The 12,561-nt window shown below is 33.9% G+C and overlaps 3 protein-coding genes across 11 annotated transcripts; 2 read left to right on the forward strand and 1 right to left on the reverse strand.

Annotated features, from left to right (window-relative positions):
* Window positions 1–5,124: 5,124 nt before the first annotated feature.
* LOC140662936 (UPF0389 protein CG9231) lies at window positions 5,125–8,683 on the forward strand. 8 transcript variants are annotated; one of them, XM_072886681.1, is made up of 4 exons: window positions 5,125–5,280; window positions 6,884–7,029; window positions 7,789–7,882; window positions 8,167–8,683. In XM_072886681.1, exons 2-4 carry the CDS (start codon window positions 6,885–6,887, stop codon window positions 8,357–8,359), a joined length of 432 nt encoding a protein of 143 aa, XP_072742782.1. In that variant the 5' UTR covers window positions 5,125–5,280; window position 6,884; the 3' UTR covers window positions 8,360–8,683. The 8 variants fall into 8 exon arrangements, with proteins under 8 accessions (XP_072742782.1, XP_072742788.1, XP_072742785.1 ...); XM_072886687.1 differs by having other exon boundaries at window positions 5,192–5,268; XM_072886684.1 differs by having other exon boundaries at window positions 5,212–5,305.
* Window positions 8,524–10,170, reverse strand: Ccdc58 (Coiled-coil domain-containing 58). Of its 2 annotated transcripts, none has more exons than XM_072886690.1 (2): window positions 10,048–10,170; window positions 8,524–9,186 (listed from the first exon to the last, which is right to left on the reverse strand). In XM_072886690.1, the coding sequence occupies exons 1-2, from the start codon at window positions 10,090–10,092 to the stop codon at window positions 8,800–8,802; spliced, it is 432 nt and encodes a 143-aa protein (XP_072742791.1). In that variant the 5' UTR covers window positions 10,093–10,170; the 3' UTR covers window positions 8,524–8,799. The 2 variants fall into 2 exon arrangements, with proteins under 2 accessions (XP_072742791.1, XP_072742792.1); XM_072886691.1 differs by having other exon boundaries at window positions 9,981–10,088.
* A 669-nt stretch (window positions 10,171–10,839) lies between these two features.
* Spt-i (serine palmitoyltransferase subunit I) lies at window positions 10,840–12,535 on the forward strand. Its single transcript, XM_072886906.1, has 2 exons — window positions 10,840–11,909; window positions 11,995–12,535. The coding sequence occupies exons 1-2, from the start codon at window positions 11,003–11,005 to the stop codon at window positions 12,504–12,506; spliced, it is 1,419 nt and encodes a 472-aa protein (XP_072743007.1). The 5' UTR covers window positions 10,840–11,002; the 3' UTR covers window positions 12,507–12,535.
* Window positions 12,536–12,561: the final 26 nt, after the last annotated feature.

The following is a 12,561-nucleotide window of genomic DNA, read 5'->3' on the forward strand; positions in this document are numbered from 1 at the left end:
CTGACCTAGCCTGGCCTGACCTAGCCTGGCCTAGACCTAGCCTGGCCTGACCTAGCCTGGCCTGACCTAGCCTGGCCTGACCTAGCCTGGCCTGACCTAGCCTGGCCTGACCTAGCCTGGCCTGACCTAGCCTGGCCTGACCTAGCCTGGCCTGACCTAGCCTGGCCTGACCTAGCCTGGCCTGACCTAGCCTGGCCTGACCTAGCCTGGCCTGACCTAGCCTGGCCTGACCTAGCCTGGCCTGACCTAGCCTGGCCTGACCTAGCCTGGCCTGACCTAGCCTGGCCTGACCTAGCCTGGCCTGACCTAGCCTGGCCTGACCTAGCCTGGCCTGACCTAGCCTGGCCTGACCTAGCCTGGCCTGACCTAGCCTGGCCTGACCTAGCCTGGCCTGACCTAGCCTGGCCTGACCTAGCCTGGCCTGACCTAGCCTGGCCTGACCTAGCCTGGCCTGACCTAGCCTGGCCTGACCTAGCCTGGCCTGACCTAGCCTGGCCTGACCTAGCCTGGCCTGACCTAGCCTGGCCTGACCTAGCCTGGCCTGACCTAGCCTGGCCTGACCTAGCCTGGCCTGACCTAGCCTGGCCTGACCTAGCCTGGCCTGACCTAGCCTGGCCTGACCTAGCCTGGCCTGACCTAGCCTGGCCTGACCTAGCCTGGCCTGACCTAGCCTGGCCTGACCTAGCCTGGCCTGACCTAGCCTGGCCTGACCTAGCCTGGCCTGACCTAGCCTGGCCTGACCTAGCCTGGCCTGACCTAGCCTGGCCTGACCTAGCCTGGCCTGACCTAGCCTGGCCTGACCTAGCCTGGCCTGACCTAGCCTGGCCTGACCTAGCCTGGCCTGACCTAGCCTGGCCTGACCTAGCCTGGCCTGACCTAGCCTGGCCTGACCTAGCCTGGCCTGACCTAGCCTGGCCTGACCTAGCCTGGCCTGACCTAGCCTGGCCTGACCTAGCCTGGCCTGACCTAGCCTGGCCTGACCTAGCCTGGCCTGACCTAGCCTGGCCTGACCTAGCCTGGCCTGACCTAGCCTGGCCTGACCTAGCCTGGCCTGACCTAGCCTGGCCTGACCTAGCCTGGCCTGACCTAGCCTGGCCTGACCTAGCCTGGCCTGACCTAGCCTGGCCTGACCTAGCCTGGCCTGACCTAGCCTGGCCTGACCTAGCCTGGCCTGACCTAGCCTGGCCTGACCTAGCCTGGCCTGACCTAGCCTGGCCTGACCTAGCCTGGCCTGACCTAGCCTGGCCTGACCTAGCCTGGCCTGACCTAGCCTGGCCTGACCTAGCCTGGCCTGACCTAGCCTGGCCTGACCTAGCCTGGCCTGACCTAGCCTGGCCTGACCTAGCCTGGCCTGACCTAGCCTGGCCTGACCTAGCCTGGCCTGACCTAGCCTGGCCTGACCTAGCCTGGCCTGACCTAGCCTGGCCTGACCTAGCCTGGCCTGACCTAGCCTGGCCTGACCTAGCCTGGCCTGACCTAGCCTGGCCTGACCTAGCCTGGCCTGACCTAGCCTGGCCTGACCTAGCCTGGCCTGACCTAGCCTGGCCTGACCTAGCCTGGCCTGACCTAGCCTGGCCTGACCTAGCCTGGCCTGACCTAGCCTGGCCTGACCTAGCCTGGCCTGACCTAGCCTGGCCTGACCTAGCCTGGCCTGACCTAGCCTGGCCTGACCTAGCCTGGCCTGACCTAGCCTGGCCTGACCTAGCCTGGCCTGACCTAGCCTGGCCTGACCTAGCCTGGCCTGACCTAGCCTGGCCTGACCTAGCCTGGCCTGACCTAGCCTGGCCTGACCTAGCCTGGCCTGACCTAGCCTGGCCTGACCTAGCCTGGCCTGACCTAGCCTGGCCTGACCTAGCCTGGCCTGACCTAGCCTGGCCTGACCTAGCCTGGCCTGACCTAGCCTGGCCTGACCTAGCCTGGCCTGACCTAGCCTGGCCTGACCTAGCCTGGCCTGACCTAGCCTGGCCTGACCTAGCCTGGCCTGACCTAGCCTGGCCTGACCTAGCCTGGCCTGACCTAGCCTGGCCTGACCTAGCCTGGCCTGACCTAGCCTGGCCTGACCTAGCCTGGCCTGACCTAGCCTGGCCTGACCTAGCCTGGCCTGACCTAGCCTGGCCTGACCTAGCCTGGCCTGACCTAGCCTGGCCTGACCTAGCCTGGCCTGACCTAGCCTGGCCTGACCTAGCCTGGCCTGACCTAGCCTGGCCTGACCTAGCCTGGCCTGACCTAGCCTGGCCTGACCTAGCCTGGCCTGACCTAGCCTGGCCTGACCTAGCCTGGCCTGACCTAGCCTGGCCTGACCTAGCCTGGCCTGACCTAGCCTGGCCTGACCTAGCCTGGCCTGACCTAGCCTGGCCTGACCTAGCCTGGCCTGACCTAGCCTGGCCTGACCTAGCCTGGCCTGACCTAGCCTGGCCTGACCTAACCTGAAAAAACATTATTTCAACCTGGCGGAAGCCCGTAACCTAGCCTGTAAAAAAAAAAAAAAAAAAAATTATTATTTTGACGTCAGGTTCGGCTTATATTACTCGCCTTATACAGTTACATAAACTAGGTCTTATACATTTCTTTGAAACATTTACCGTTTTCAAGTTACAAAGTATAATTCTATCACCGTACTTTAAGTTGCGGTCAGGTTAATTGTTCTTTATTTATCTTTATAAACCTTATTATACAAGCCAAATTTGACTCCGGTAAAATAATTATTTGAATAATTTATTTATGTAACATTTTTACAACTCTGTATTTTGCGGTCAGATCAATTGTATTCTATTCATCTTTATAATCCTTATTATACAAGCCAAATTTGACTCCGGTAAAATAAATATTTGAATTATTTATTCATGTAACATTTTTACAACTTTGTTTTTTGCGGTCAGGTCAATTGTTCTTTATTTATCTTTATAAACCTTATTATACGAGTCAAACCTGACTTCCGTAAAATAAATATTTTAATAATTTATTCATATTACTTTTCTACAACTGTGTATTTTGCAGTCAAGTTAATGGTTCTTTATTCATCTTTACAAACCTTATTACATGTGCCAAACCTGACTCCGGTAAAATAAATATTTGAATAATTTATTCATGTAACATTTTTACAACTTTGTTGTTTGCGGTCAGGTCAGTTATGCTTTATTTATTTTTATAATCCTTATTATACGAGCCAAACCTGACTCCGGTAAAATAAATATTTGAATAATTTATTCATGTAATATTTTTAGAACTTTTTATTTTACAGTCAGATCAATGACACTTTATTTATCTTTACAAACCTTATTATATGAGTTAAATCTGACTCCGATAAAATAAATATTTGAATAATTTATTCATGTAACATTTCTACAACTTTTTATTTTGCGGTCAGGTTAATTGTACTTTATTTATCTTTACAAGCCTTATTATACGAGCCAAATCTGACTCTGTTAAAAAAATTAATATTTGAATAATTTTATCATGTAACATTTTTACAATTTTGTATTTCGCGGTTAGGTTAATGGTGCTTTATTTATCTTTACAAACCTTATTATATGAACCGAATTTGATTCACGTAAAGTAATAATTAATATAATTTAATTATGTAATATTTTTACTGCTTTGTATTTTGTGGTCAGATTAATGGTGCCCTATTCATTTTTACAAACCTTACTGTGCAAGCCAAACCTGACCTACGTAAGGTAAATATTAAAATAATTTAATTATGTAATATTTTTACTACTTTATATTTTGCCGTCAAATTAATGGTGCTTTATTCATCTTTACAAACCTTACTGTGCAAGCCGAACCTGACCTACGTAAGCAATTTATTTAAAAAACTTATTTATATAATATTTCTACAATTTTGTATTACTTTATAACTCCAAAACTGTGGGTCGTACAGAGATGTACTTGGGAGAGAATATAGGTTTCTTAAAGCCCTAATAATCGCGAATAATTAGAACTCTTAATCTCAAGAAACGATATTTAATATTACGAATATACGAAAAATCTGTGAAAATTAATAACTCCGAAACTATGGGTCATACAGAGACGTACTTGTGGGAGAATATAGGTCCCGAGGAGCCCTAAAGTTTGCGACTAATTAGAACTCTTAATCTGTAAAAACGATAATTAAATTACAAATATATAAAAAATTTCCGAAAATTCAAAACTCCAAAACTATGGTCGTACAAAGACGTACCTGGGGAAGAATATACGTCCCTTAGGACCCTAAAGATCGCGACCAATTAAAACCTTTAATCTCGAGAAACGATAATTAAAATTACGAATAAACGAGAAATCTTTGAAAATTCATAACTCGAAAACTTTAAGTCGTACAGAGACGTACTCTTAATCTCAAGAAACGATAATTAAAATTACGAATAAACGAAAAATCTTTGAAAATTCATAACTCCAAAACTGTGGGTCGTACACAGGTTCGTAATTTTAATTATCGTTTCTTGAAATTAAGAGTTCTAATTGGTCGCGATCTTTAGGCCTAGGATGGACTTATATTCTTCCCCAAGTACGTCTCTGTACGACTCACAGTTTTCGAGTTATGAATTTTCAAAGATTTCTCTTCATCTATTGTAGATGTTGTAAGTCTTAGGCCGCACGAAATTATTCAATCACATTCGATCTTAAAGAAAAATATCGAATATCATTGGTTAATTTTTTACGGCTTACAATTTACTAACATTTATTGCAGACGACCCTTTAGGGTGATTCCACAATAGCTGTCGTAAGTCATTTTTTAGAAAACTAGCCATGATTGGCTAGTATAGTACTTAGTACGCGTATCAAGTGCTCGGTGTAAACTAAGCTTTTGTAGAACCAACCTTAAGGCCGTCACACACACTTTTACATAACGCATAATGCACATACATAAGAAAACTGTTTGGTCTATAAACACATGCATAAGGAATTCAACCAATCGAATTCCTTATGTATATGCATTATGCGTTATGGAAAAGTGTGTGCTGCGGCCTTTAGATACAGTATATACAGTAGCGCAACTCCCTGTCGGCACCTTTGATGTTAATGTTGGCCAAAACGGAGTGCGCATGCACACTTATATTTAGGTTTTGGCAGCAGTCGGGAATAAAAAGAGAGAGAAAATTAAATGATGAAGAGTGAGTGAGAGAGAAGTTTAGATGCCGTTACTGGATCAACTCCCTTATTTCGCGCATGCGCACTTCATTTTGGCCAACACAAAATCGAAAGAGTTGCGCTACTGTATATACTGTGCTTTAGACTTCTCTCTGACGATATATTTCGTCAATGTCAAAAGTCAAAATCAAGGTCGTTTATATATAAAATAATAATCGTAAAGTGATTTGATTGTTCATTATAAACTGTTTCAGAATATATATATATATATATATATATATATATATATAAAGTGTGTAATATAATTCTATGTAAAGTAATATATATATACATTTAAAAAATTGCGTAATGTGATAAATATTTTTTAAAGAATAAATCCGTGATGTAAAATTACATTATAAATAAATGTGGTTCGCACACATGACGCATATACGCAAAATAGTAGAGTAAAATCAATTGCTAAAAGATATAGTCATCATTATTTCATAAATGTCTTTTTAATAGATATATAACTTAAAAATAAGTACCCAATAGAAAACAAAATAATTGTACGATAAATATAAATAATAATTTATTATTATTAAATAATTATTTCACGCGATAAAGTATCAATCATTTCTGCTTATTTTGAAAAATATAACCTTCTGACATTGACTATAAAAATTTAATGATAATAAGACTATATATGTGTGATTATTATTTTATTGAGCATATATTTTATAGGAACTAAGTATTTTAGGTATATATATATATTGTGACTTAGATTGATCTCTGAAAGCATAGTTGTTGTTCAGCGTATGTTTATTAACTTAGTTTTTCTGATAAAGTCTTATTTACATTACATAAACTTTTTAAACTCTTTAAACTGTATAAATAAATAAATCACCTTATTAAATCTCATTATATTAATATTTCTATCTCTGTACAAAAGTTAATGTTAATCTTTATTTGATATTAATATATTAAAGTAATGTTAATATTGCCAATTATGGACATCTTTGTTATTTAACAATTATAGTTGTGTGTCATGTATCTAAATATTTTATCATTATAGAGATTTTTGAATATAATATTAAGTTTTGTTTAAAAAAATACATTTCAAATTTATATTTTAATATAATTGATTAATAATTAAGAAATTAACAATATTTAATAATATACAAATTAACAATGTGCTTTAATATAGCACAATATATTATCGCTATTTACGTTTTCAAAATCTATTTAAATCATACTTATACTCTCTGATAGAAAGATTTTGCTGAAGGTACTATAAAATTGATGATAAGTGAAATGAAAGTTATTGAAAAATTACTGAATATATTTCAAAATTAATTATTCAATTTTCCATGTGAAATTTAATATAACTGCAAAATATAAGAAAAACTAAAATATACTGCTGAAAAGTAGTAAAATAGTTTTAAAATATTAGATATGAAAATTACTGAATTAAATTACAAACTGTTACTTTTAAATGAAAAATTGCTGACATATTAAAATATTAATGAAATGATAATGAAACAGGGTCAATTGAGAGAGGTTTTTAATAAAATTTAATTATATTTTCAGTAAACTAAATATTTTCAGGGCTCGCTTAAACTTTTTTTTACTTTTATCTACATATTATACATTTCCACAATTTAATGTGTCTGGTTTCATAAGTTTTAAAATAAAGAATTCAATGTCTTAAGCTCATTAAAAGATTTATTCTGAAAATATAATGATTGTGTAGCAATTAGGATTAAATTTTAAATATCTTATTTAATTTTTTTAATATATTGATTTTTTTTTACAGAATGCTGTCAAAACAAATTGTTCGCAGTACCAAATTGCATGCTCGATGGTTTACTCATAGCAATATTACACAGGAGACTAATAAAATGGACAAAATTTCTGCACAAAGAAACAATAAAAATGTAAAAAAAATTGATAGTGTTCTAGGTAAAGAGTTTACAAATTTTTCTTTAAATCAATTTAAATCAATTTTATTTAAATTAACTCTCATAGTTTACAATGTGACAATCACATGCAAAGTTGAATCAATTTTAATTCATAGTAAAAGTTTTTTTTATAATACAGTTTTATGATCTAATTTTATTAGATTTTAATTTTATATATATATATATATATATATATATATATATATATATATATGTGTGTGTGTGTGTGTGTGTGTGTGTGTGTGTGTGTGTGTATTTATTTATTATTCTGTTATATTATTATATTCTGTTAAATATTTTGTTTTTAAAATATTCTTTGTATTATGTAATTTAAAGTAAAAATGATTTTCTAAATCAAATTATTAATATTTTTGTACAATACATACATAATATACTTGTTCAATTATTATAAGAATTCTATGAAAAATTATTAAAATATGAATCATGAGTGACTCAGTGTCAACAAAGGGTTAATTGATAAAATAAATACTTCATAGAGTAAATAAACTAATAATTAAATAGAGTAAATTAATAACTAACAATTAAAGCGATTAATTTTAAACTTTAATTAATTAATTTTATCTTTAAGTAATATTATTAAAAACTGTATTTTTAAAATCAATGATAACTAACATATTTTTCTTGTAATTTAATTATGAAGAGGTTATATATACACAAAAGAAGAAATTATTTAATTAAAAATATATTAATATAATTTTTTTATATTTAACTATTATTTTTTATAATATTTACATTTTAGGATCGCGTATGCATCGTGTAACTAATTTTGATAAAAGAGTACTGGTTTGGGTAAAACGTTATCCAAGGGTTGCAGATGTTCCTGAAGATGTTACGTATGTATTACATTTATATTTCTTTATTATTTTTATATTTGTCTAGTAAAAATATACATATGTATAAAATATAAGTTTGTGTGATTAAAATTACTTAATAATATAAAATATAAATTTATATAAATTTAAAACTGTTTTTTTTATTTGGAGATTTTAACATTGATAATTGTAAGAAATGTAATTGTTTATATAATTCTTAATAAGAAAAATGTATTTACATTACCTTTTGAACTTTTTGTGTAATTAATTTTGTCTTCTTTGAAAAAAAAATTTATTTTTAACAGAGTGGACTGTTTACTTGCTGCAAGGAGTAAAGCACGAATTAAGGCCTGTAATTACATGATTATTGCTACTTTAATTGGTTGTATAGGTTCTGTAATACTTGGAAAAAGACAAGCTGCAAGAGGAGAAAGTTTAGTTAAACAAAGAGAGGATTGGTTTAAGGAAATCTCAGAAAAAGAAAGGGAAGAAAAATGAATAAATATGTAAATGTAGGAAAATGTAAAAATAAGGAAAATTAATAAATTAGAAATGCTCATATATATATATATATATATAAATTAGAAATACTTATATAAGTATTTCATTAGTAAATATTTAAACTTGCAAAATAGACAACAATGAAATCTCTATGATTTATATATACGTCATTTTTATTTATCCAAATAGAGTTGGAAACTGAAGGAAATTTTCTTGCTCGTAAAAGAATTAGTATATCTTGTATATCTTTATTACAAGTATATTTTGTATATCTTCGTTAGAAAATATAATGATTCTGGAAATAAACAAATTATTGCTAATGTTTATTGTTTACAAAATTATTATGTATATAACATATTGTAGCAACTGAAATATAACAATTAGATAAACATATACCAATATATTTTCAGTTTTATTTATTTGCTACTTATTGTTTTCTATGTATTCACATCAGATGGTTTATAAAATTTACGGCATCTTTCATAATAAACTTGTACTGTACGTTTTTTTAGAATTTCTTCTATATTAAGTTCAGTTTGTAATAGTCTTAATGTAGTCTGCTCATTTCTCAAATGTTTTAATAATGTTGGTCTTTCATCACCATTATTTCTTAAATTTTTTAATTGTATCATTCTTTCCTTAGCAATATTCAAACATTTCATAATTGCTTGTTCTCTTTGTGTATGCACAAATTTTATTTGTTGGAATAAATCTTTGCATTGCACAGTAGAATCCACTTGGCCTTTGAAAGATTCGGTAGGAATCGTAGTGTTCAACATATAAATTATTTTGTCATCTAATAGTCGCATTTTTTTTAATGTATCCTGAAATACAATATAATTTTCATATTTAGTATTCAATTTAAGTAAGTATATATTTATATTTTTATTTTATCTTTTTAAATAATATAATAATGATATATATGTATGTATTGTATTCGAGTTTAATATTTTATGTATATATATATTTACAAATTTTCATATAAATTTGCATATACGTTTACATTATACATATATATATATATATATACACACAATTATCTTATTTTACTTTTCTAACCTCCTAAGCAAGTTGCACGTGTGTATACATACATATATACATACATACATATATATATATATATATATATATATATATATATATACACACATACATACATAATATAATTACACACACATATACACATGTATATACATATTACACACATGTGCAACTTACTTAGAAGGTTAGAAAAGTAAGATAATTATAAGTATATAAAAATGTGGAAATTTATATGAAAACGTGCAAGTATATATAAAATATCAAAGTCAAATACAATACATACATATACATACATATCATGTAATACATACATACACACATATATAAATATATATATATATATATATATATATATATATATATATATATATAATGTAGAAGACATAATTTTAATAATAATGCTGAGAAATATTCTATTCTTAAATCGAAGTTATCTTTTTGTGTTAAATATACAATAAATATTTCTTTCATAAAATATATAATAAATATGTAAGATACCAATCAGCTGGTATTAATCATATAAAAAACTTCAACTAGTACTTTTTGATAACTTGAATAGTATTAAATACATGGTTACTTGATATGTTTGTAAAATGCAGCATTGGAGTACACGAATATTACTTAAGTTCTACTTTTGAAAATACCTGAAATTCTAAAAAATCATCACACTCCACGCTCGTGGCTGTCATTTTTAGGTTAAAAGTAGTAGTAGAACCATTAGCTTAGTTTACACCGAGCACTTGATACGCGAACTAAGTACTATACTAGCCAATCATGGCCAGTCTTCTAAAGAATGGAATGGCTATGATTGGCCAGTAGTGTTTAGGACGCGTATCAAAGTATGTCGGTGTAAACAAGGCCATAGACTTAAAAGTATAGACCGAACGTAGCTCCGTAAAGTTAGCCGAACCACTTTGATTTTTTTATAATTAAAATTAACTAATCGTTATAATTAAAATCGTTTATAATTAAAATAAACCACTTTGATTTTTTTATAATTAAAATTAACTAATCGTTTGGAAATCGTGTGGAGATGATCGGAAGTCTAATTAAAACGTTTGGAGGTTCATCGTTTTTTTTTTAATTAAATAAAATTTCGATGTAAAATTTGCCGAACATTTTTATTTTTCGTCCAATCGAGTTAAACAAGAGTTTATTCGATGCAGAATCGTTAGGTGGTCACGAATAAATTCTTTACAACGTTTGGAGGTCTATAGTTTATCCGAAAAATGAAAAAAAATCATGTGCGGTAAAATTCCAAATTCTTTTAAGGCTGATTCACACTTTGGCAGAAAAACAGAAGGCAGACAGCAAAAGCCAATCAAAACTCGCGTTGGCAATTGGCTGTTGAGTAAAGAATTTCTAACTTTGACTATATAAGTAATAATATGATTGCGATCCAGGAGACACGTCAGATGTTTCAAAACATTTGATTGATCAATTTCTTTTTACTCTTTGGGCCAACTAAACCTAAAGAAAAAGAAAAAGAAAATATAGATAATCTTAAATTTATCAGAATTATCGTTACCCTTGTGTACTCATAAATATCATTATAGATTAAATTTTATTATAAAGTAGCGAAGTGCTTGGATAAGAATAATGAGCGCAAAGTTTTTATTTGTTGAATCGGTAGAGATTTTACGGAGTACCTTTTTACCGCATTATCACACAATTTTAGAAGTGATTTTAGTGATTTGGCTAGCTTGGTTTATTTCTAAAAGGCGAAATAGCAATCATGATTCAATACCATCGGAAGAATCGGTGGAGCGTAAATTAGCAGAATATCAACCAGAATCTTTAGTACCAGAACCACCAGAAAGACATCCTTCGTTAAATCCTAAATACATTACTTCGAGAATTGGAAAACGAATAACAGTTAACGGTAAAGACTGTCTCAATTTGGGTACACATAATTATTTGGGTTTAAGTGACAGTTCAGAAATAGTAGAGAGCGCAGTAACAGCTATAAAGAAATATGGTGTTGGTTCTTGTGGACCACGAGGATTTTATGGGACTGTTGATGTACATCTTGAATTAGAAGAACGCTTGGCTAGTTTTATGAATGTAGAAGAAGCTATTCTTTATTCCTATGGATTTGCTACTACAGCATCTGCAATTCCAGCATACTGCAAACGTAATGACTTGATATTTGTTGATGATCAAGTAAATTTTGCAATTCAAAAAGGATTAGATGCATCTCGCGGAAATATACAATATTTCAAGCACAATAATGTTCAAGATTTAAATAATCTCTTAATGAAGCAAATGGAAGCAGATAAACAACATCCTAAAAAAGCTGCAAAAGCTAAACGTTTTCTGATCATAGAAGGCATCTATATGAACACAGGAAACATCTGTCCCTTACCTGAATTATTAGATCTTTGTAAACAATATAAATTGAGAATTTTTATTGATGAATCAATATCATTTGGTACCATTGGTCTACATGGAAAAGGTGTTACTGAATATTTTAATATTTCTAGGAATGAAATAGATATGATAATGGGTGAGAAAAATTATATATTTTAAAATTACAAATAAATATATTAATATGTTTATATAACAATAATAATAATATTTATATTCTTTAGGATCTTTAGAAGGGGCTGTAGGAACTGTTGGAGGTTTTTGTATGGGAACATCATTTGTTATTGATCATCAACGTTTATCTGGCCTTGGTTATTGTTTCTCAGCATCTCAGCCGCCTCTTTTGGCATCTGCTGCTATCACTTCTTTAGATATTATGGAAAATAACTTGCAAATTTTTCAATCATTAAGAGATAATGCTTTAGCGATAGACAGTGGTCTTAAGGAAATATCAATGTTAGAGTGCTCAAGTTTTGCAGAATCACCTTTAAAGCATGTATATTTAAAAGAGAAGAAAGATTTTGCCATTGAAGAAAAATTACTATCGGCAATATCTAGTAAATGTATAGAAAACAATTTGGCAGTTATACTGTCCACTTATTTGGAAGTGGAAAAAGTTTTGCGTAGACCTAGCCTTAGACTTTGTATATCTGCTAATTTAAATAAAAGCGATATCAATTTTGCATTAAATATTTTGAAAAAATGTACAGAAGAAATTTTATTATTTCATGATTGAAACAAATTGTACAGAAAACATTCAAAACATATATATATATATATATATATATATA

This window comes from Anoplolepis gracilipes, chromosome 2 (genome assembly GCF_047496725.1).
Source record: "Anoplolepis gracilipes chromosome 2, ASM4749672v1, whole genome shotgun sequence".
NCBI lineage: Eukaryota > Metazoa > Arthropoda > Insecta > Hymenoptera > Formicidae > Anoplolepis > Anoplolepis gracilipes.